This window comes from Leguminivora glycinivorella, chromosome Z (assembly GCF_023078275.1).
Source record: "Leguminivora glycinivorella isolate SPB_JAAS2020 chromosome Z, LegGlyc_1.1, whole genome shotgun sequence".
Taxonomy (NCBI): Eukaryota; Metazoa; Arthropoda; class Insecta; order Lepidoptera; family Tortricidae; genus Leguminivora; species Leguminivora glycinivorella.
Genome location: NC_062998.1, coordinates 36,719,746 through 36,744,981, shown reverse-complemented (window position 1 = coordinate 36,744,981; position 25,236 = coordinate 36,719,746). Strand labels below are relative to the sequence as shown.

Sequence of the window (25,236 nt, the reverse complement as noted above, 5' to 3'; positions counted from 1 at the left end):
TTTACATACGTGTGCCAAATTTCAAGTAAATCGGTCCAGTAGTTTCGGAGAAATCGGCTGTGACAGAGGGACAGACAGACACGCGAGTGATCCTATAAGGGTTCCGTTTTTCCTCTTTGAGGTACGGAACCCTAAAAATGATTTATTTTATAAGTCAGATAACCCTCAATATCCTCTTAATTAAAGTTAAAAAACATTGAAATCGGTTTGATCAATTACTATTAAGTATGTTACATCTAGTGTCGTGTATTAAGAATGTCAGAGTTTTATAAATTTTATCATGATTAGTCATAGAATTAAAATGCATGGTTTTTTTGTGAAAGTTAAGTATGGTTAATATTAAAGTCAGATTAGGCTAATACATATTTACAATTAAGCTCATTATTAATGTCTACTTTTCAAAACAACTAGCAACTGTGAGCATCTCTTTAACGGCAATGTAACAATTATTCAAGATACAATAACAAATAAAGTCACATATATAATTTAATTTCATACATATAATAAACTAATTTAATACGTCATTAATTAGTTGCTAATCAATCAAAGTCCAACTGTGCAATACGTAATTACGTCACATTTAAACACCCTATAATAAAATTACAACTATACTAGTAACTATGCGGATCTATGCATTACGAGTTTTATATTTAAATATTACATCATTTTTAAATATGTTGTGTAGAATGATTTTGAACAATGAAAAAACAATAAGTATATTTTTTCACCAAACAACGAATTAATTAATTTAGCAAAATGTTTGAATTAAATTACTACCTACCGAGAATGACTAATTAAAAACAAACTAATTAACATTAATTGAATAACCATTTAGAAACAAAAGCAAGAAAAATAACTGTAGCCTACTAGTATACTCCACAGACCAACATTTGTTCTGCGACTTTTAAAAATAACGTGTATTTTGATTTTATTACCCTTAAGAAAGTTTTTACTAAGAGGTAATGTATTACTAATTTTGTCTAAAGCGTGACAGACAACGACAATGACAACAATAATGGCGTAATTACGTGAAGATAATATTTATTTTGTATGAAAATAATATAAATTAACACTTCAACATTTTTGAAAGTCGCTGAACAAATGTTGGTCAGTTTAAGGAGCCTACAGCAAAATTTTTGGCTTTTGTTACAGGGCCCACCCGGTGAACCCTTCAAAATATGACAGCGGTATTCATAGTGTCCATGACAGCGAGCTCGTTGGCCGAGCTCACGATGGTCTGCGCGATATACTTGGGCGGCATTCCGTACTGCTCGAATATGAACTTGTAGCTGTAGTTCTTTGCGCCCACTACGCGCACCGCGTGGCGGAGGATGGCACATATGTGCGATAAGTTCGCGGCCTTTTTTTGGCTGCTACGTATCTAAAACCAAAGGAAAAATAGACGAATAAGACAATTGCTACAACTTTACTGGTAGGTACCCTCATGATGATACATTTCTGTTATCCTTTATAGGGACATAGGGCTCTCAGAACAATTCACTTTATGTTACGGTCTTGAGCGACTACTTTCAGCCAACTCAACCGAGTCTTATAAAATTAAATTAAAATCCTAGATTTAGCACCCTACAAATATTCAAATAATTTATAGTATCAACAATTTACATAAACTTTAAAGGTTGCCACAGTGAGGCGAAACGCTGATAAACACACATTAAATTTCCTTTTTCGGCGATAATGCGTAAAGTGAAGCCCTCGTCATTTAAGAGGGCTTTCGTGTTAAAAATAGTGAAATCGCAACCGAGCGCTTGATCATACCGTGTGTGGTATCAAATTAAAGGGATTTGCGAGTAGTTTATAAATATATATCACATTATAGGACTTTTTCTACTTGGTCTAACAAAATATGAGAAAATGTCCAAAAGTGGTAATAATTGTACCGGTGAAGGCTCGTTTTCAAAAAATTGGCAAAAATCAATAATAGCAATTTATAATCACTAAGGCATAACAGCAATTTAAGTAAACGTTGCAGATTAATTTAGTATAAAACTTACTTCGATGTGATGTAGATTTTTAAAGAAATTGTCACTTAATTTTAGGTAATTTCTGAAAAAAATTGAATTCGCCTTAGGCTAGTTTACTCTTTTTAAAAAACTTAAAATAAAAATCTAGTCTGAAATGATTGTGGTACAGGATATACGAATTATAAATTTACCCGTTTTAATATTCAAAATTGTCCAAATTTTACAAATAAGATCGACTGATTCAGCTCTATACGTGCGTTTTTCTAAACGTGCATTAGAGAAAAATTCATAATTAATTTAGTGAGTTAGTTTTCAAAAATCCAGTCTTATAAAAATCAAGATAATAAGATGCTCTAACTGGAACTTGAATTAAATAAATCTATTGGATAACGGAAAGTGTAGTATTTCACCGACTAAAACTATCAATTTTACATTCTTTTGACGTTTTTTTTGAAAGCAGCCTTAAGGGGATCCCCTCCAACATCAACAAGGGGATTCCCTACCATGTTGAGTTCAAATGGTTTAACAGCTGTATATATTCTTCCATGAATACCTACTCACTGTTTTAAATAATCATTAATTTAATCATTTTAGACCGATCCATAATTATTTTGGTATCTCGTATGTGCCAGATTATAGTTTAAGGTGATCATGATAGAAAAATATGAATTTCCACTTACGCTGGACATTTCTGTAGTCTCGGTATCAGCTCCTTCTTCTTCAGCAACAACAGTGCATTCCTCACGGAAGCTGCGGCCACGACGGACGGGTACTCCGAGCAGAGGCTCTTGTTCACCATCAGCCCGCAGAGGCAGAGGAACGTGGTGGCCACCTCGATCTCGCCGGGCCGCTCATGGTTGCACCTCCACGCGAAGTACCAGATGTAGTCTTGGGGCACTACTGGTAGGAGAGGAAATTTCTGTACAAAACAAAGAGTACATTTTATAACTATAATAAACTGATAAAATAAGGTGACGTTTGTTGATGTTGTGTTAAGGACGGATCAGGGTTTAGTGCATTACGTCAGTGAGAAAGGTATTTTTAGGGTTCCGTAGTCAACTAGGAACCCTTATAGTTTCGCCATGTCTGTCTGTCCGTCCGTCCGTCCGTCCGTCCGTCCGTCCGTCCGTCCGTCCGTCCGTCCGTCCGTCCGTCCGTCCGTCCGTCCGCGGATAATCTCAGTAACCGTTAGCACTAGAAAGCTGAAATTTGGTACCAATATGTATATCAATCACGCCAACAAAGTGCAAAAATAAAAAATGGAAAAAAATGTTTTATGAGGGTACTCCCCCTACATATAAAGTGGGGGCTGATTTTTTTTTTCATTCCAATCCCAACGTGTGATATATTGTTGGATAGGTATTTAAAAATGAATAAGGGTTTACTAAGATCGTTTTTTGATAATATTAATAGTTTTAGAAATAATCTCTCCTAAAGGAAAAAAAAGTGCGTCCCCCCCCTCTAACTTTTGAACCATATGTTTAAAAAATATGAAAAAAACCACAAAAGTAGAACTTTATAAAGACTTTCTAGGAAAATTGTTTTGAACTTGATAGGTTCAGTAGTTTTTGAAAAAAATACGGAAAACTACGGAACCCTACACTGAGCGTGGCCCGACACGCTCTTGGCCGGTTTTTTTTTGTATTATTTGAAAAATTAAAATCCATTAACAAAAACAGATTTTAACTTGCAACCTTTTCAGAACACTGATCAAACAAACTTCACGGAACTCATAAAAAAACCGGCCAAGAGCGTGTCGGGCCACGCTCAGTGTAGGGTTCCGTAGTTTTTCGTATTTTTCTCAAAAACTACTGAACCTATCAAGTTCAAAACAATTTTCCTAGAAAGTCTTTACAAAGTTCTACTTTGGTGATTTTTTTCATATTTTTTAAACATATGGTTCAAAAGTTAGAGGGGGGGGGACGCACTTTTTTTTCCTTTAAGAACGATTATTTCCGAAAGTATTAACATTATCAAAAAATGATTTTAGTAAACCCTTATTCATTTTTAAATACCTATCCAACAATATATCACACGTTGGGGTTGGAATGAAAAAAAATATCAGCCCCCACTTTGCATGTAGGGGGGGTACCCTAATAAACAAAAATTTCCCATTTTTTATTTTTGCACTTTGTTGGCGTGATTGATATACATATTGGTACCAAATTTCAGCTTTCTAGTGCTAACGGTTACTGAGATTATCCGCGGACGGACGGACGGACGGACGGACAGACAGACATGGCGAAACTATAAGGGTTCCTAGTTGACTACGGAACCCTAAAAAATCAGGATACATACCAATCTAGCCAATATGACTTTCTCCGCTTCCAGTAGCCTCTGGTGCGTAAAGGCATGGTTGGCGTCACAGAACTATATCAAGATTTAGTTCTGTGGTTGGCGTATTTGACAAGCTTGGACGCAGGAGTCAGCGGCCCGTGGGGCTTGGTCACAATCCAGTAGGCCGCCGCGAGAATCAGTTGTATGTTCTCCAGCGTCTTATGCCCATGATCAAGAAACTGGTCCTATAAGGGTTCTGTTTTTCAGAAGTATATATGTAGTATAGGTACATACCAATCTAGCCAATATTACTTTCTCCGCTTCCAACAGCCTCTGGTGCGTAAAGGCATGGTTGGCGTATTTGACAAGCTTGGACGCAGGAGTCAGCGGGCCGTGGTGCTTGGTCGCTATCCAGTACGCTGCTGTGGCCACTAGCTGCATATTCTCTAGCGTCACGTTGCCGGTGGCCAGCACGGCGTCCAGGTACCACACCGCAGTTTGAATGGTGGCTGGGTTGCCGTCTACGCCCTAGGTTGAATTCGATTGTCAATGACAATATCATTATGGAAGTAAACTCGAACTTAGTTACTCGTCAAACAATAATAGGTTCGTAGTTTTAACTACAAAATGGATTATTTATCAAATATCTAATTTAATCATTTGATATAGAAATAAAACTATGGAAACGGATTAAATCGCGTATAATGAATTTAAAATTCATCCCGACCTTTAAATCCGTTTCCATAGTTTTATTTCATGAGTAACTATCGCGGTAACCGAAGACAACATTATAATATAGCTTTATTAAGACCTTGAAGATCATTTTGGTGTTTAGCGTTAATCTTGATTTTGGAGCAAATAATTCAATCCATATTACACTAATCATAATCACCAAGATCGAAATCAAAACCATCACAAGATGTGTAAATCTGAATCAGCACCGCGATAGCAATGGACGCTGGTTCGTTTACAGCCGCGGCCAACTGGAGGCCTGCCCACTTGCCGTAGCCGAATGGCATTTCTGCGACGCAAAACGAAAACGAAACGCCGCTAAAGGTAGTCTGGATCTGTCGCGCCCATACGCAAGAGCGATAGAGATAGATATCTACGAGTGTTTCGTTTCGTGACCGTTTCGTGAGCGTTTGTGTCATTCGGCTACGTACCCTGGCAGGCAATTATGGTCGCGCGATAAATGATAAAACATCTGGCCGTCCCTATCGCACTTACTAATAGTGCGATAGGGACGGCCTGATATTTTATCGTCTATCGCGCGACCATGCTACCGGTGCTGGTCACGTTTTCTTAGTACATTGCATTTACATATTTAGGTTTATAACATGTCCCTATCGGGCTCATTGTATTTAGATAGGAAATTATATGACACATACATTTATTTTCATCAGCCAGATGATAACGCCAGCTCTCGTCTCACTCTTCACCCGCGGGAGCGCCGCTGTTTTCCTCTCGGCTTGTAGAAGATATGATAGAATTTCACCTGCGTAATCTCTGTCCATATTAGCCATGTATGATTTCAGTGCTGTAAATAAAATAACACAATATGATTTTAATAGAAATCCAAATGATCTAAATAGGAAAAAGTTTAAAAAAAATTGTTATTAATCATTTTTAACCCCCGACGCAAAAACGACGGGGTGTTATACATTTGACGTGTCTGTCTGTCTGTCTGTGTGTGTTTCTGTCTGTGACATCGTAGCTCCCAAACGGATAAACCGATTTAGATTTAGTTTTTTTTGTTTGAAAGCTGAATTAGTCGGGAGTGTTCTTAGCCATGTCTCATGGAAATCGGTCCACTATATCGCGGTCGGGGTTTTTTTTTTTTAATATTAATTTTGTGATTAGGTTATGCTACGTACATAAATCAGGTGTCTGCATCCTCTCTTTAACTGTCTGATTGAAATTCAGTCTCCGTTTCACTCTATCATCCACCTTTTCCCGATTTTCCAGCGGCGTTAACCCTTGCAGTTCCCTACTATGAGGTCTCTTTAAGCTTCGCTTGATATTCTTCACCCTGGCTGGAACTAATGTGTTAAGGGCCGGAGTGCTTGCTGACATCCGCCTCTTATTAGCAAGGCTGTCTTTATCAGTGAAATATATTTCCTTTTCATTTGATTCATTTTCCTCATCACTGCTAACAGTAATGACAGTTGGCTCTGAAACTCTTCGCTTATCATCTTGGTAATTAAAGTCCAAATATTCACATCCCCGTTGCATTGTTACGAATTTTGTGTCAATTTGAAAAGGACTTTTCAGTCTATCCACGATGCTTTTGTTTTTTGCATTGCTTGGTCCAGCCACGCAAAGCAAACTAGAGGGCACATTTTGACTGAGTCCATTAGGGCCAGCTAATGTATTCAATGGGGGTCTCTCGCTTATTTTTTTAAGCAAGTGGTTTGGCAGAGCTGGCAGGGGTGGCAATGGTAAAGGAATCCTTGTTTTCGCTTTTACATTTTCTTTGTCTTGGTATTTATCCATATTCGACTTCAGTGAAATCACCTTACACAGCTTCTATGAACACTTGTTGTTTGGTTATCTTATTCTTGTTTTATAAATGTTATTGCACTATAACCTGCAGGCACGAGTCACGGCCAGCGTGACCGTTATTCGCCGTGTTTAAACTGAAGATGATTTATGTCGGGTAGCTTCATAAAACTCGTCAGTCTCTTCACATCGGGTATCGTCTACCGTCTTTTCTCTCACAAAACTAATTTGTACATCTTGAGTAGATCACTGTAGGTATAATGTCAAGCGTCAAATAATGTATTAAATACCTAATGAAAGATTATTTTAATAACTTAAATGTTACATTTCTAAATAATAATGCGGCAAACTTCGTTTATTTGAAGTTGTGATTTGACCAGTTTATTTTTTAAATAAAAGGGCATTTCATTATAAAATGTAATGTTCATAATAGGCATAATTAATTTGTACTATCACAGTTTCGTTTTCTTTCAACTCCTTATTTGCCAAAAGTGGCACTGACGCTTTAGTAGTTGCATGCGCTCTGCCTACCCCTTATGGGATACAGGCGTTTTTATGTATGTCATAGAGTAGTAATAGAAACAGAGAGAGCCTCACTGAAGACCGGCTGTGACCCTACAATGGCGGATTTTATTTAATTCTATTTTATGGCTTGGTGGCGGAACCTTCAAGCCAGCAATGGCAGACGGTTAGCGATATGCAAACACGATTTAAAATCAAAATAATTATAATTCAGGTCAAAAGAAAATCAATTCTTCATTTAATTTATCATAAATTAATTATTTCACTTGAAACTTAGAAATATCTTGTTTTTAACAAATAATAATGACTCTGTGCACCGTGTGCAAACACTATTTAAAAAAATACTGGTCACATTCTTGTTTTGCAATTTGTTGGTTTATGATTATGAACATTAATGAATATTGTGATTTTACGTATAATAACTTGATAACGTATTAATTTACGCATGAAAAGTTACTCCGTATTTTTTTTCTTTCGATAGGTGTCATTTTTACAAAGTTTGACAACGCATGTAGGCATATTTTCTTATTTTTCTTTAGATATTTTCGCCACGGGCGCCTCGATCCGACTGACAGGAGATTAGTGGATGAGCTCATAGACAGAGCTGTCAATGTGGATGATAGAATCCTTAAACAAAGGATACTATAGACTAGACAGCCAAATAATAATACCACTACCGAACGAGATGGTCACATACAAATTATAATAAGAGTGACAGAGAGCAAAATGTTATTTTTTGTCTTTGTCATAGTTTCACTTTTTCGCCGCTGCCACAAACGAGTTTGTGGCAAACAATAAGGACGTGACTTGTCAAGCTTATTATCCGCCCAAATTACGTAGGTTGTTTATGGTAAACTGTCAGCCATTTTTAAAGTGATTCTTAAATTCGCTCCATTATTCTATATCTGTCCCTTACGGGTGTACGCTTGTATTGAGCGTTACAATCTCGTCTAATATATGAATCACAGTTTTTTGCTAGTATTGAGCGTTACGTCCGTATAATATTAGGTCGTCCGTAAATATTAGGTCCAAGATGTATGTATGTATGTATTTTATTTTATGTAACATGGTTCTAGTTCTAACACATGGAATACAAATATAAGTATAAGTACCTAAGTAATAAAAAATGAATGTTTATAAGTCATAAATGTCATAATCCAATGAAAATATGCAAACAAAATTCTTGCTAATATAATTATCTAAAATAAATAAGAATATATAATAATGTATGATGCCATTTAAAGCTCTGTTTGTTGAATAAGGTATTTATTTTTATTAAAAACTGGGACGGGTAGTTAGGCGCATAAAAACTAAACTGTATTTCAATAAAAATAAATATAATCTTAATCACGATCACAACTGCCACTAAAATAAATAATCTTAATCTTAATCTAATTACTTAAACCTACGCTGTGTACTTTCAATTATCAAATGCTTCTGGTTTGCTTTGTTGTAGATTTAAAATTAAAGACAATTACAGTACATTAAATTCACAGCGAAACATAATCATGTTCCAAATAGAGAAAAAGGTTTTATAAACAAACAATTGACTAACGGCTTACTCCTGAATCGAACTTGAAAATAGTCATAAAAAGCGGCCAAGAGCGTGTCGGGCCACGCTCAGTGTAGGGTTCCGTAGTTTTCCGTATTTTTTAAAAAACTACTGAACCTATCAAGTTCAAAACAATTTTCCTAGAAAGTCTTTATAAAGTTCTACTTTTGTGATTTTTTTCATATTTTTTAAACATATGGTTCAAAAGTTAGAGGGGGGGGACGCACTTTTTTTTTCCTTTAGGAGCGATTATTTCCGAAAATTTTAGTATTATCAAAAAACGATGTTAGTAAACCCTTATTCATTTTTAAATACCTATCCAACAATATATCACACGTTAGAGTTGGAATGAAAAAAAAATCAGCCCCCACTTTACATGTAGGGGGGCTACCCTAATAAAACATTTTTTTCCATTTTTTATTTTTGCACTTTGTTGGCGTGATTGATATACATATTGGTACCAAATTTCAGCTTTCTAGTACTTACAGTTACTGAGATTATCCGCGGACGGACGGACGGACGGACGGACGGACGGACAGACAGACATGGCGAAACTATAAGGGTTCCTAGTTGACTACGGAACCCTAAAAATTAAGTCTTTTGTTTCTTAAAATAATATAAGTTGTTTAAATTTCGAACGGCGTTGGTGCTTCTGGGTCAATGACTTTTCCAGCGATGACGACCAAGTTGTCGAGGCGGTCGATGATGAAGAACATGAACGGTCGGTCGACGCTGAAGCGGCGGGGCTCTTTGATGCTGGACAATGGGATGTTCTTGAGGGACTCTTGAACCGCGTTGGATGCTGTAAATTAAACGCTTAATTATGAACTTTTTTTTTGTATAATCCTTCAAACATTGACTATAAGTAGTAAGCTTGGAAATTTACTGTATGACACAATAGAGAAAATGGTGCGAAAAAAAAGTTAGTGCACTGATGTTTCTAGTACTTTCTGGGCATTTTCGCGAGAAGAATCACCAACAAAAAATTTTTTAAGGTAGGTACATTTTATGTTTTTCCTACTCAGAATCACGAGCCCTTTCGATCTAGGATAAAAAAAAACGAGAGACAAAAAAGTAGTCTCAAAATGTTCTATTATTTTGCATACTTTCCACTTTATAACCGCTGGGTTTGAAAAATAGTAACGAATAGGACTTGTGAAAAGGGCTTGTGATTCTGCGTAAGAAAAACATTATATTTACCTATTTCGGAAAAAAAAAACATTTTTTACTTTTTTCGCGAAAATGCCCTACAATATCGGGTGATCTCTTCATACATTTGCCATTACTTTCCAACTAGACGTCTAGGCAAGTACGATGTAACAAGTACCTGAGAGTTGTGTCGCAGACGTGTCGGTGTTGTCGACGCGAACCGCGACGTGTTGCACCAACTCCTGCACGAAGAGTCCCTCCGCTGAAGACACTCCTGACAGCTCGGCGTCACGGCTGAAGATGCTGCTCACTCCAAACTGCAATACATATATAGATAGATAGATAAATAGGATACTCTTTATTGGCACACCTCAGCAAAAGATACAGTGGAGACAAAACAAATAATTATAAATAGAGGCAGACAACAGGCGGTCTTATCGCTAAAGAGCGATCTCTACCAGTCAACCGTTGGGTAGCGGAAATAAAAACATAATCAAAATATAAATTTATGAAAAAATACTTTCAAAAAATATAAATAAACACTCCATTCTTTCACAAGTGCTAATCGTTAGATTGAACTTTATATAGGTGTCAGGTCGAAAACACAAAAAAAATATATTTTTTTGAACAATAGCCGAAATTGGTATACTTTGGCCCAAGCTCAGCACAATGCTTCAAGATGGTAGTGACAATCCTGCACGGTCAAGCTGGTCATCGATTAGTAAAATACTAGTATATTTACCGACCCATTATAAACTTGTACTTACACTCGTCTTGTCTAATTGTACATGTGTATTTGGTAAAATTAAGCGAAAGTAGGTATATGCTTTTGGAATGGAACGGACTATAGTAGTGAGCTCAATTATTTTTAAATACGAAAACTTTGACAGGAACCAAACGTTACCTGATAAACAAGTATTTGACGGTTTGTTCACAGTTTTTTAAATACCTAAAAATACAAGGCATCGCATTGTTACTCTCACGTTACTTACCATTTATGCGTTTATAATCATTAAAATTGGCTCACCATGAATAAAAAGTACCAAGTAAGTAGCCACCCACAATTTTGTTCTTCGATCTGGCCTTAAAAGGTTCACTACCCCTGGATCTGTCCAATTTGACGGTTCCGGTTTGTTTACACTTTTTTTTAACAGCTAAAAGTACAAGGTATAATGGCCGCTGTACACATACGGCCAACGGTTCCACCAACCCTTTGTGAAACCCCTTGGCCAAGATAAGAGCCGCTGTTTACACATTGGCGAACCAATCACTTGGCATTGGCTCTTCATGAAAGATGGACGTGGAATGGAAAAGTCTAGGAAATTCTAGGTCATAGACGTTGTCAGAAAAATTTGATTAAAAAATAATAACCCCGTAGTAAAATTAAATTATTTGAAATATTAACAATTTTTTGAATATTCTGATAAGAAAATTTATCTTTTTTAGGAAATACATTAAACATTTGCAAGGTTATTTTATTTCCTAAAATCTACACTATTATTGGCATAGATAAACTTATTATTTTCGTAAATATTTCACTACTGTCCTCTCTGACGGCTGACGACCAACTGAATGAAGCGCCAACGTGTAAACGCAGTTGGCCATTGGCGCCAAGATCCTTTGATGTGTGGACAAAAAACCGACACCAATCGGTTGGCCGGCAAGCGCAAGCGCCAACTGCCAACTTACGGCCAAGTAGCCCTCTACACGCTTGGCCAAGGGGGTTGGTGGAACCGTTGGCCATATGTGTACAGCGGCCATAAGACTGGCCAACTAACAAAAGAATAAACTAACTGACAGTGATTCAGGTTAATAATACTTAAATCACTGACATCCTCAATGGAAATGGTACATTAAATGACCATCCAGATCGATCTTGATTATCATCGTGTCACGTTGTGAATTATTATAATAATTAGTTTCTTAATCAATAAGCTAGATACGTCAAAGTTCGCGCGCGGGTTATCCTCGCGCACGCGAGTTTCATGCCGACGTCATATACGACCTCTTTCACGAGCATAGTGAAGTTAAGTGCAAGTGCTAAGTGCCAAACGTCAAAAAACATCCACAGAAGGTCGATACGCGTACGCACACACGGAAACTTCACAGTAACGAATGTCAGTATTGTCAGTAACCGCGAGTTCGTCGTCGTGTATAGATACATTTTTGTTCTGCGCGGCGATTACGAACGCAACCAGCCGCGATGTCGCGTGTTTACCAACCTACCGATTATGTTGTCGAAAAGTCGCTATTGCCGTCGTTTGAAAAATACAAAGAAATGCATAAACAATCATTAGATGATCCTGAAAAGTTTTGGTCTCAAATAGCGAGCGAATTCGATTGGCAGACTCCGGCTCAGCCCGGCAAATTCGTATCGTACAATTTCGACCTAAATAAAGGGAAAATTTTTGTCAAATGGATGGAAGGAGCAGTTACTAATATTTGCTTTAATTTATTGGACCGCAATGTGAGGAATGGACACGGGGAAAAGATAGCATATTACTGGTAAGTTAAGAACGAATATTACCTTACGTATGAGTACCTATATACAATCGATAGTCAGCTGAGCGAATGCACCACGGAGACGGCGCGCGAACTTATTGATTTTTCCTTACCTTACATCACTCCTCTTGGCCCAATTGCTGGCCACTAAAGCCCCCTTAGTAGGCTTAGTATAATATTATGTAACTAACCCAGAAAACATTGACTACTTCACTAATTTAATTCCGTGTCGCGTCATGCTTAGCGAATTACTTAAACACTCCAACGAAAACCTAACTTTGAAAACGGGAGCCAACTTCAACATAAGAATAAGTACCTAAGCGTGGGTTTCGGGTTTACAGATAAAAAAGTTGAGATACCTATATCAAAATGAATGCAAACTTCTGTAGTAAGTACCTACTTAGTCAGAAAATCAGCCAAATCAGGATCATTTAAAATTTTACTCGCAGGGACAAACCAAACACATTCTCAATTTCTCATAAGTACATAATTATGAGTTATGAACTTACATTAAATAGGTATAAATAAACAGTAACTTGCGTGTCATGATTCATGTAATTCGCATGCATATTTTACTTCGTCGGTTAAATAAACAGTTAGACGCATGTTCTTAATTGTATTATTTGACTTTCACATCTATGTACATAGTTAAAAAAAAATGCAAAGTGATCTTACAGATCTTTGCTATTGAACATATTTTGTTGCGTTATCTCGGCATATTGCCATGGCTGTCATGGTGGCCTGGGGTCCCAAATGCCAAAGACGTGAATAAATAAATCACGAAAATTGGTGTAATCATGCATTTTTACGAAGGCCACCGTCATCTGACCTTCCAGCCAGCGCAAAGGATAAACTAGGCTTTGTTTCACCTTGTGGGGATTAGTTGATCTGGTTCCTCACGACACGAGTACTCACGATGTTTTGCTTCACAATATCACAATTACAAATTCGTTGTCTTTCAAGGGACACTGAAATTTGAGCAGGTTCATGTGTTCTGTCTACCTCGCTTAGGAATACAAGCCTGAGTATTTATGTATATTTTCCTTCTCGGTAAAGCGACTGGCAAATATGAAAATCTGTTAAATTACGACAGGAAAATACGTAAAATTGCTATTATAATTTCGGAAGGCGTTAGATGGAAATAAACTCGATTTCTGCGACATATTTATAGCCAGCACAGAACATGTTATATAGCCAGCATCATTTTATCGATGCTGCGAGGGAACTATTGTTAAAATTTCAATTTTGATTTGTTTCTGGTGTCCGGATTACTTTCCATCAATACAAACAATGAAATTATGTATTTCATTGTCAAATTGTCAATATCAGCAGCTTTTTAAATTAGTATTGTTGAAGCACGAAAAATTTCGCAAATTTTATTTGAACTTGGCTCTCGTGATTGAGGACGATTGGCCATTAGACTCAAGGGCAGCATTGATGGAGACGACTTGGAGAGAAATACATGTTATTGTTATAAAGCTTAGGGACCGGCCACACTTAAGAGACGCATGTCCTGAGGTGCGGAACAGACGTCCGCGCCACGCCGCCGCCTGAATATAATTCAAAAAACAGGCGTCTCTTAAGTGTGGCCGGTCCCTTAGAGATACATTCATAGTATCGGTTGCACACGTTTCTACTTCATACAAAATGAATACAATCCTAACTATTTAAGATAATATCTTTTGCAGTACCTACACATGATGTTTAATTTATCGCTACTCGTTTCGAACTTCCTCTTTTTCGCACTTATAACTTAATGTACTCTAAACGCAGTCCTCAAAATCCAGGCAACTAACTACTGTATTAGGTACATACCTATTGTCAAAATCTGTCTGTAGGGTAAATTACTAGTATCAATACCAAGGACGATATAATACCGGGAAAGATAAAGCCCATACAAAAACCGGCCAAGAGCGTGTCGGGCCACGCTCAGTCAAACCCTACACTGAGCGTGGCCCGACACGCTCTTGGCCGTTTTTTTTTTAAATTTTTTTACAAAAAGAACATAACTAAGAAAATTTTACAAAAACAGCATAAGTGACGAACTTATTTTTGTAATTTTTTTCAAAAAAAGCTAGTAACTAATATGTAAGAAGACATTTAGTTTTTTCGTGTCCTGTAAATTCATGTCTAGTGTAGTTACATATGTTGTTTTTGTAAACATGCCTTCAATTGAGGTACGATTACGAGGCTTAGTATTGAATATTGTAAATCCTATATAGTTAAATCATCCTTCCTAGCCTAACTGGCGCCCTACCAATAACTTGTACTACAGCTGAACTCTGTATATTGATAAACAGAATTCATTTTAGTATAAAGTGGCCAGTTACCGAGTAGAGATAGCCAGTAATAGAAATTTTATACAAATATCGAAAAAAAAAATTATGTCTATGGTCGCCAGTTACTGGCCGTTTACCCTGGATCTTTCTGTCACATAACAAGGAAAAGTTTAGTAATAATTTAGTTCATTCAGCGCAGCTCTAAGAATACTTTATCTTAATGATAAGTCAGATGAGCGTGATACGAGATGACTATCTGAATATTTCATCTGGAAGTCAGTGGTTTGACTTATATCCTATGTCAAATGTATCGTACCTATTTTCCTGCTTTAAACATGGACATTCACGTTGCAGTTCAGTGTCTTGACACGTATAGTGTCCGTGAAACTCACGAATGTGTCGTGTCATGCGATACGATTAAAACGTCTATATTAGAAATATAATAGGAATCTAAAGGCCTTTCCCTAAATGCATCGATTCAAAAATGTCGAAACCTTTGCAGAAAAAATATTTGAAATGCCTAATAGATAATGGTCGATCCAGACGGGCTGCAATCCAAATGCAGAAAACTGCACGCCAACTGCAACGTCGGCGGCGTGACTGTCGGCGCGGCGTTCCCAATGGATACGAGTATAAAATGCAGTCCGCTGTAAGGTCCTCTTTCCGCAGTCTTTAAACAACTTTTACTCGATATAAATGTCGTGATCATAAATCTCGTAATAGTAGTCAGTATCAGTAATAAGATTTTTGCAAAAAATTCATTTTTGGCACAAGCTTTTATCGCTGACTGTACCTTTCTTTCAACAGTCATCTACTGCTCTCCGAGACATTTCTAAAATCCCCTTACTCGATGGGGATACGACGTTTCATAACAAAGTTCCTATGACCACCTTTCTGCTCCATCATCAGACTAGCTACATGATACCATAATATTGCTTTGTCACGTGATTTACATGTGTGCGAAATTTCAGCTAAACCGGGAAGTGGGTCAAAAGCTTCTACGTTTTGATCCAAACTAACATACTAACAGTAACAAGACAAGTTAAATAAAAGCGTGTAATAGTTGTAATAAATAAAAACATGCGTGTACTCAAATAGCTCAAAAATATTTCCCCTTAGCTCTTCGTTCGCCGAGATACTCGCTATGCTCGTGGTTCAATATTGGTATCTTTCTCTTGCTCGGGTACAAAAATTTAGCATGCGGTTAAGTAACAACTTGGCCCCCTTGTAAAACAAGAACTATTCTTCCACTGCTGAAAGCCTGCTATGTTTACCAACCCATGACTAATTAAGAGTAATTAGCTAGTTCTTAAATTAACAATTACCTTCCTTTCACAATCTTGCATTTTTTGTAGTTTAAAATAACAACTTACAATTACTGTGTCTAAAAGGTGTGGGACGGATACGGGACAAGGCAAACGAAAGGTTAAACAGGGAAGTGTTGTATCTATCCGGATAACAACAGATACAATTTCACAATGAATTGACCCTGCGTGGGTAATAGTAGATAATTACTGATAATGACCTTTGCGAAAACTGGTTCCGTTACCATGACCGTGAATCATAACTGGGTACCTAAGGTAGTACGCATTCACGACCATTAGATCGGTAAGGCACTGTTGGTATTCTAAACGTAGCTTCTTGGTTCACCTTTTGTTTTATGTATAAGTAGCTTTTGCCCGCGGCTTCGCTCGCGTTAGAAAGAGACAAAAAGTAGCCTATTGCACTCTCCGTCCCATCAAGTATCTCCACTTAAAAAATCACGACAATTCGTCGCTCCGTTTTGCCGTGAAAGACGGACAAACAAACAGACACACACACTTTCCCATTTATAATATTAGTATGGATTAGCTTGATGAATTTTCCCTTGTTCAAATTTATAGTATTTTTTCTACTCCCGAAAACTGTAATTCGTTATTTACAGGGTCGTGCATAGATCTTTAAAACAATATATCAGATGAATCATTAAAGTGTCCTGAAATTTTTATACGTTCTTTAAGTTTGTAAATATATGTATAGTAGGATTAGTAGGTATACATGGGATGTAAAGTTTTTATTTCTATTGCTAAGATGCTGTCATGCTGTTAAAGTCTCCTTGTAAGTTAGTCTCTCCTGCGCCAATTTATGTCTCTGTTTATCCAAATAGTTGTCTGTTCTAGTCTGTTACAGTACCTATGCCTTTGGCAAAAGGACTGACCCGGATATTTTACATTTTACGTTGTTTTGCTCAATACAACAGTACCTACCAACCTACCTATAATATTTAGTTGCCTACAGCCTTACATGGTGCTGTAAATGTGGTAGCAATCCTTTATGTCCATCTTAATATATAGTTATACATACATAGATAGATACATATAGTCCCCAGCAACACGCTGAGATGAGGCCATTTCGTGGCACTTCATTATTTTCTGTCTTATTGTTATTATGTGTATTTTGTCTTGCCTGTGTTCACGAATAAATGTTATTCTATTATATTCTATAATCACACCTGTATCCCATAAAGGGGTAGGCAGAGCACATGAACTACTACGTTAGTTTAGTGCCACTCTTGGCAAAAAGGGGTTGAGAGAAATCCAAATTGTGACATTGCAGTGACAGGTTGCGAGCCTCTCGCCACAATTTAACCCATATCCCACAGTCGACTTCTACGACACCCACGGGAAGAAAGGGACCCACGGGGAGGGAGGGATGTCAAGCGTAATTGCATCATCGATGTCGCTTTTGTCTCGTAGTAGAAAAAAATGTTCAATATTAAGGCTATTTCAGGGAAGGAAACCACCCGGACGACTACAGCCGCATCACGTACAGGAAGCTGATGGACCTGGTGTGCCAGTTCTCCAACGCGCTGAAGGACAACGGCGTGGGCAAGGGGGACCGCGTGTCGCTCTACATGCCCATGATCCTGGAGACCGTGGTGTGCATGCTGGCGTGCGCGAGGATCGGCGCCATACATTCCGTGGTGGTGAGTCAACCAGCCGGGCGACTACAGCTATGTACGAACTTGGTAGGAAGTGATACACCTGGGGCCCGTTTCTCGAAAGGTACAAGCCTTGTATTACAAGTGTGTTTCCATGACAACCCATACGATTTGACAGTTCGCGCACTTGTAATACAAGTTCAGTTCAGTTCAGTTCAGTTTCTTTATTGGTAAAAGTAAAACATTTTACAGGTCAAGGCAGGTTATCACAGAAATTAGGTACTACATGTTAAAGGTACACGGTAAGATATTAAAATTACATTATCCATTAAATAATTGTTCAACTCATAATTTTGCAAGCTATAATTACAATTACAATACATTCAAATACATTTCTTCATAAATACATTATATATTATTTAATTACATTATTTCATAAAGTCCTCGACAGTGTAACATGCTTGATTTAGGAGTAGACATTTAAGTTTTTTTACAAATAATGAATCCTTACTTAAAGCTGTAATATCATGAGATGAGGAATTTTTTATTATATATTTTGGGCCCGATTACACTGAGAGACTTTCGAACTTTCGCGAGTTTTTGGATAGGAGCAACTAGCATGGGCAACCTACGTCTATTTTCGGAGCGAGTGCAAGTCTTTGTGTAGGTTACAAGGTTTGCTCTAACATATTTGCATGCTTCCAATATATAAACCGCGGGTAGTGTTAGTATCTTTTGGGAGATGAATAGTCCCTTGGCAGGGTGATCAAAAGGTTTGTGGGAGATTATCCGTATCGCTCGTTTTTGTATTTTGAACACCCAGGCTTGTACCAAGGCGTGTACCTTTCGAGAAACGGGCCCCGGGGCCCATTTCTCGAAGCTACAAGTTACAATTTACAAGCGGTTGTCAATGTCTAATATGATAAGTTGGAAAGAGACTTCCGCTTGTAACTTGTAACGTTCAATTTTGAGAAATGGGCCCCAGTAGTAAAAGTTCTCCAACGGGCTGAAGACAACGTGTCTAAGGAAGACCAGGAGTCCACGCATGTTTCTAAATAACCATGAATGTTGTAAAATCGGTGCCATAATAAAGACTCGATTTAGGCACATCTCGGACACTGGCGATCAAATATATGAAAGAGGCGCGTTCCTAGAACACATTCTAAGCTCGTGTAGGTGAACTCATGCCATGCTTGTATGAGTGACATATTGCAATTGTGAGGTAACCGAGCGGGGGTGGGCGGCACTTTCAGCGGGGAGTTGAGGTGGCCATACTGTACGATAGTACTCTTTATTACAGGTACTGTGATTTAGGGTCGGTCGCATCAAACCGTCTGTCATCGTTAAAGCGTTCGTAAAATTTTATTATATGGGAAGTTCCATAGGCGTCTGCTGCGTGACGATGATGTGTCTATCAAATGTGGTTGATGCAATTGGCCCTAAATCTCACAAACTATTTTGCAAAACAACGAGTGAGACGAGGCTTCTGACATACAAAACAAAGGGTGGCTTCTCTTTGTGTCATGCAGGGGTTGACAAGGGCTTGAAAATAAAAGCAAACGTAAACGTGCCTACATTTTTAACGAAGCCTCGCTCTGTCGAGAGCCACATCAGACAACCCCAACTTCAGCTTTGGCATTTATAGCGAGGGTTTATTGGTGAAACCCGATAAATCGAGATAATTTGTTCTTGAAATAACAACATTGTGGAAATTGCACATAGTTCGAATTTCAAAAACCAGTTTGCTCAACTTATCGGTTTCACCAGTAAACCCTCGTTAAGAGATTTTCTGTAATGAAATGTAAGCAATTATTTTTTACTTATTTTCCTAACTACTGAACTCCTGTCGTTAAGAAGATGGTATTAAAACACTTTGCGATTAAAAATCATTTTACAACGTTTAAATAAACACAATTTAAAAGGGGGCTGGCCAATCCAAATTCATTTGTAGATAGTCTTTCGCGGAAAGCCTTTCAAGTGTGTTCATCAAAGTACCTTACCTATACATATAGAAAATTATGATAATTTACTATGTCATCATACTATAACTACAGGAAACAAACAGGTACAATTACCCTCTATTTGTATAGGTACTTGAACAGACTTGAAAGGCTTTCCACGAAAGACTATCTACAAATCAATTTGGATTTAACGTACCTACTTAACTGGTACCTACGTATTTAACATCAGGGAGCTGTGTCGTAATATCACTTGTATTGTATTTATTGAACATCTATATACCAAATCTGAAATGTGTACAAACAAAATAGTACATTACGATACAAGTGCTTAAAAAAGGAAGTTTGAAACGAGTGGCGATAAATTAAACGAATTTCCTTTTCGCACGTGTATCGTACGACGTTTTTCAGTACAGATGGTCAACAGAAGTTTCGACCTGACATATAATTAACCAATTCTCGCACTAGTGCGTAAAAAAACACCATCTGTACTGAAAAAATTGTAAGGTACAGCGGGGCAAATCTCGACTGGGGGGCAAATGTAACTGGATAAATAGAGTGTGCACCGGTTATAAATGGTAGGCGTGTTCAGTGGATATACATGTAGAACACAACAACATAGTGTAATAATGGAAAAAAATGGATCAGTTACAATTGCCTCCCAGTCGAGATTTGCACCGATATACCTTAACTTAATAACACAGTGTTACAGTTCGCAGGGTTCTCCTCGGACTCGCTGGCCGAGCGGATGGCCAGCTGCAAGGCCAAGGTGCTGGTGACGGCGGACGGCGGCTGGCGCGGCGAGAAGCTGCTCGTGCTCAAGAACACGTGCGACGAGGCCATGCAGAAGGCCCAGGACAAGCACAACCACAAGGTCGACACCTGCATCGTCGTCTCGCACCTCAAGCGGGTCACGCCCTGCGGGAAACTGCCCGATGACATCTCCTCTTTGGTAAGAATTCTTCGCACTTAAATCCCTTCGGCAAAGCGTTGGTGGATTGGGCACTGATTTAGGACTTGGTATTCTTCATTCTTGGTATTGCTATTCTTAAACTTCTCTCACCTATCTACTTAGATTTTCTAAAAACCGTAAACCTGCTTTTATACAAAATTGATGCGTAAAATGTGCACCGTGACACCCTGGTGCGCCGTAGACAGAAAAAGGGGTAAGGCAATCCTCTTCACTAAGTTGCCTATCTGATCTATCGATTTTGCTCAGCCTACTTAGCTAAAAAGTAGGTTAAGGCGGTGAGATTTAAACTTCCAAGTGAGCCGCGGACTGAAAAAAGATTGAAAAGCACGGATGGTCTTTCTAGTTCATCGATTCAATCTATAATCAATATCTATCTTTAGTCTAGAGTTGCATACTTATACATACTGGGTTGTAGTACTTATAGTTTAGCATTATTTTACAGTACAAGTGGACGGAAGACAGAGATGTGTGGTGGCACGACGTGATGGAGGGACAGTCCACCTTCTGCCCGCCCGAGTGGATGGGCGCAGAGGAACCGCTCTTCATGCTCTACACTAGGTATGTGCCTATTAAGGGATACCTCTTTGTGCAACAATTGTTCATCAAGCCGATAAATTTCGTTTGTCCCTTTCCGACGTATTGGTGTGATAGAAAGGGACAAACGAACTTTTAACGGCTTGATAACTTTAGTGAACGTTTATGTATAAGGTGGTAAGTGTGTACCTAATAAATATATTGTTGTACATGGTTATGGTTACACAGTTTAATGTGCCAGAGGCTATCCTAGTGTCCACATTTATCCCATTGTTTTTCACACCAATTTATGAACTTTGATGGTAGTTAATATTTTTAACTATGTAGAACTCGTTTTAAAAATTGTAGTATTAATTAAGTAAGTAAGCTTCTTACAGTAATACCTTTTGTAGGTAAAATCCATAGGTCTTTGAACTAACTTTTATACGACTCGAAGCCAGTATAATGCAATTATGGCAATTCAAATGCAGGTCGCGTGTCTATCTGTGCACTGCAACCGGTTGAATTGCAAGACTGTCCTGCGCTAACGCTCAATGTCACTGAATAAGAGATAATATACTTTTTTGGAGACGAATAGGGTACTCGAGATATTTTTTTATAAAAACATTATAATATGATATTGTCTTCGGTTACCGCGATAGTTACTCATGTAAAGTGTTCGAACGCTGTAAAGTGTTCGAAACGTCGGGATGAATTGTAAATTCATTATACGCGATTTAATCTGTTTCCATAGTTTTATTTCATTATACTTAATATAAATATATTTATTCATTTTATTTAAACTTTATTGCACAATTGAAAAAAAGTACAAATGGCGGACTTAATGCCTAATGCCTTAAGGCATTCTCTACCAGTCAACCATAGGTCAAAATAGAAATTCGCGAATGTGGGTGCAGTGAGAAAAATAATTTAGAAAGCATGGCAACTAAGGTAATGGCGCCTATTAACGTGGTACTTCAGGAAGATTTCAAAAGATTCCAAAAAATTAGGGGTATCAAAGCACGTTAACGACCACAAATATTTTTTTTATGGAAGAGTATTTATTGAACTATTAGTTTTGAAGAGTTTTTGGATCATTTTAGTTTATTATATGTCATAAAATAATTATTGAAGCCAGCATACCTAAATTTTCTATTACCGTGGTAATGAACAGGCTGCGGTTCTATTAACGCGAATTGGGATTTCATTACCGAGGGTATGAATGACAGTGTTTTTCTGCCATCGGTAAATAGAAACCCATCTCAAAATTCGGAGCTTAATACCGACGGTTGAATATACAAATTATGAAAAATACATATACCTATACTATCTTCCTTTATGAATACCCACAGAAGACTCAGTTTCATCTAAGAAATCTGTACTTACGGTACTCTAAATTTCATATTTTGATACAAGACTAATATGTCGCTCGGTAATAGATACTTCTTTAGGAACCTATTACCGTTCCAAACAAATATTGCATGGATCGGTAATAGATTCTTATACATTCCATTACCGAGGGTTATCCGATCGTACCATCGGTGATAGGCATAAATTGGAGTATAATAAAATCTAATTCCGACCAATAAAAACAATGTCATACAGATGTATTTTCATTACAAATCAAAATAAAATATTGCAAATTTATATTAAAACCAAGTTTACATAACTGGTAAGTAAACATCAGACTTTATCTCAATGTTAAAAAAAAATTACAAATTAACGGTTTTCATAGAAACTACGAAATCAGTAATGAAGTTTTTGCTAAAAATTAAGGTTTTGTTGAATATTTTTCATACCACGTAAATAGTTCTTTGATAGCGTGAATAGATCAAGATTAAAACAACTGTAAGACATTATATAACTGATCACATATACTTAAAATAAAGCATAAAGAACTAATATCACTACTTTAACCATTACTGTGGTATACCACAGTAATAGAATCTACTCACGAAATGGCGCCTTTCACCGCTGTCTTTTAATTTCCACTTTAAATACATTTCCAGGCTAAACAATACGTAAAAAGTACTCAGAAGTCATGTAGAAAACTATAAACAATATTTTAAAATGCATAACTTTCACCTATTTACCACAATTATTACGTAAACTACTAAATGAGATTGGAGTTCACTTAGGTTTAGCGTCACGCGTCAGTATGACACAACCTCTTCTTGCGGCCCCGTGGCAAACACTGTCAAATAGCGAGTGTCTTCTTTCATTCACACTCTCTAGCGCCTATATGTGCGTTAGTCAACTAAACAGGCTTCCTTTGTGTGAGTAACTTTATTTGGGAAATTGGTCGGTTTGCCTATAAAATGCGTATTTGCAAATGCGGCGGTAATGGACGTCGATTTCGATACCCGCGTTGATAGCCGCCGTTACCTTATAAGCAGTTTACGACAACTATTAACAATATTATTTACAATCAATATAATATGTATAATCTAATTTATATGTATTCCGTAGATTCCTTCCGAATTCCGACAGAGTACAAAATATTTTTCATAATGTACATGCAACTGTCAGAATGTTGGCGTGATTTACAAGCGAGCCTCTGAAAAGAACCCTTTTCCATACAGCATAGACTCCCGCTATCCTCCTGAAAAGGTAACGGACCCAATCATGGACAGTTAAGAAAAATTTTCGACTGTTTTTGATATTTCACTCATAAATGTAAAAATTCTACCGCTAAGCGTGTTAAATCTTGAATGTCCTATCCTTCTTTTATATTTCAAGCGTATTGCAGAATGGATACTCCTATTAGTTTCTTCATACTTAACAAATTAAAACTAGGTGTTTTTTCTCCAATTATGGACGGCAGTTCTCCAGTAATGGATCCCCCATTATGGACAGTGAAATAAGTTTAAAATTTTACTTTTAAAGCCAACTGATACTCAATGAGTCAATTTTATATACCATAAATACAATTAGTTTGAGTTATTTTAACATAGCATTGTTTTTTGTAAATTTTGGTTTTGTAAAATGTTCCTTGTCCATCATAGGAGGTAGGCAGTTTTTCGGTTCTAGTAATGGACACTCGCAAAATAACGCTAAATCTTTATATCTTTGGAGCAACAAACTAGTATGTTTTATACCTTATCTCATGCTTAATGCAGTAAGTAAAACGCATTCAAGTTTACACCGAGTATTATTTTTTTATTATTTTATAGATGAACTCAACTCTCTTAGCAACATTACTAAGAATTCGTCTTGATATTTTTTTCAGTAAACTGATGAATTTTATCTTGTCGCCAAATCCTTCAGAAATAACCGAATTAATTGAAACTTCAAAATGAAACAGCTCTACAACTCTACTCGTAGTTTATGGTACATAGTCGTCGTCGTCAGTTTTTAGAAACTAATTTTAGATACTTATTTTTAAGGATTTGTGTTTTTTTGTCCATAATGGCATCACCGTCCATTATGGGGTATTTCACCTTATGGCCTCTAATATCTCTACAACTGTCTAGAGACATAACATTTAGGCAGAATAATTACGTCTCATAAATGGGTTCAAAATTATGGTTATGATTTCAAAATGACGAGCGTTAATGCCCATTTAGATGGTACGAGAACTCGCATACGAGTTTTATTACATTCCGGTATTTGATGACTGTGCAAAATTGTATGTAACCTCAACAGCCAGCAATGTAACTTAAATCGCATGCGAGTTCGCACGCCGTCTAAATCAGGCCTAAATGCGGTAGCGAGGGGTGCTCACCAGCTTCATTCTGTGTAGTGGATCGACCGGTAAGCCGAAAGGCGTGCTGCACACGACCGCCGGCTACCTGCTGTACGCCGCCACCACCTTCCGCTACGTGTTCGACTACCGGGACAAGGACGTGTACTGGTGCACCGCGGACGTCGGCTGGATCACGGGCCACACCTACGTGGTCTACGCGCCGCTGGCTAACGCCGCCACCTCCGTCCTGGTAAGTCCCACTAGAGTTGTGTGGAGTGGAACTGCTGATGATGGTCAGAACGGAACTCCTCAAATCTGAACGGCACACTTATAGTGACTTTGGTATTTTTATAAGAACAGCATGCACTTACGTCCAGAACAGTGACATTTGGTGCAGTGGAACTGCTGATGAAGAGTGAGCCGCC

General features: G+C 37.7%; 2 protein-coding genes across 2 annotated transcripts in view; one reads left to right on the top strand and one right to left on the bottom strand.

The window, feature by feature from the left end:
• Nucleotides 1–152: 152 nt before the first annotated feature.
• On the bottom strand, nucleotides 153–7,570 carry LOC125241254. Its single transcript, XM_048149635.1, has 5 exons — nucleotides 6,134–7,570; nucleotides 5,648–5,796; nucleotides 4,554–4,787; nucleotides 2,663–2,901; nucleotides 153–1,381 (listed from the first exon to the last, which is right to left on the bottom strand). Exons 1-5 carry the CDS (start codon nucleotides 6,750–6,752, stop codon nucleotides 1,309–1,311), a joined length of 1,314 nt encoding a protein of 437 aa, XP_048005592.1. The 5' UTR covers nucleotides 6,753–7,570; the 3' UTR covers nucleotides 153–1,308.
• Nucleotides 7,571–12,122: 4,552 nt separating this feature from the next.
• Nucleotides 12,123–25,236, top strand: part of LOC125240666 (acetyl-coenzyme A synthetase) — a 41,225-nt gene continuing 28,111 nt past the window's right edge. Inside the window, exons 1-5 of the mRNA XM_048148675.1 lie at nucleotides 12,123–12,486; nucleotides 17,532–17,727; nucleotides 20,353–20,592; nucleotides 21,056–21,171; nucleotides 24,869–25,061. Coding sequence (XP_048004632.1) covers nucleotides 12,185–12,486; nucleotides 17,532–17,727; nucleotides 20,353–20,592; nucleotides 21,056–21,171; nucleotides 24,869–25,061 — 1,047 coding nt within the window. The 5' untranslated portion in view covers nucleotides 12,123–12,184. The remainder of the gene's footprint in view (nucleotides 12,487–17,531; nucleotides 17,728–20,352; nucleotides 20,593–21,055; nucleotides 21,172–24,868; nucleotides 25,062–25,236) is intronic.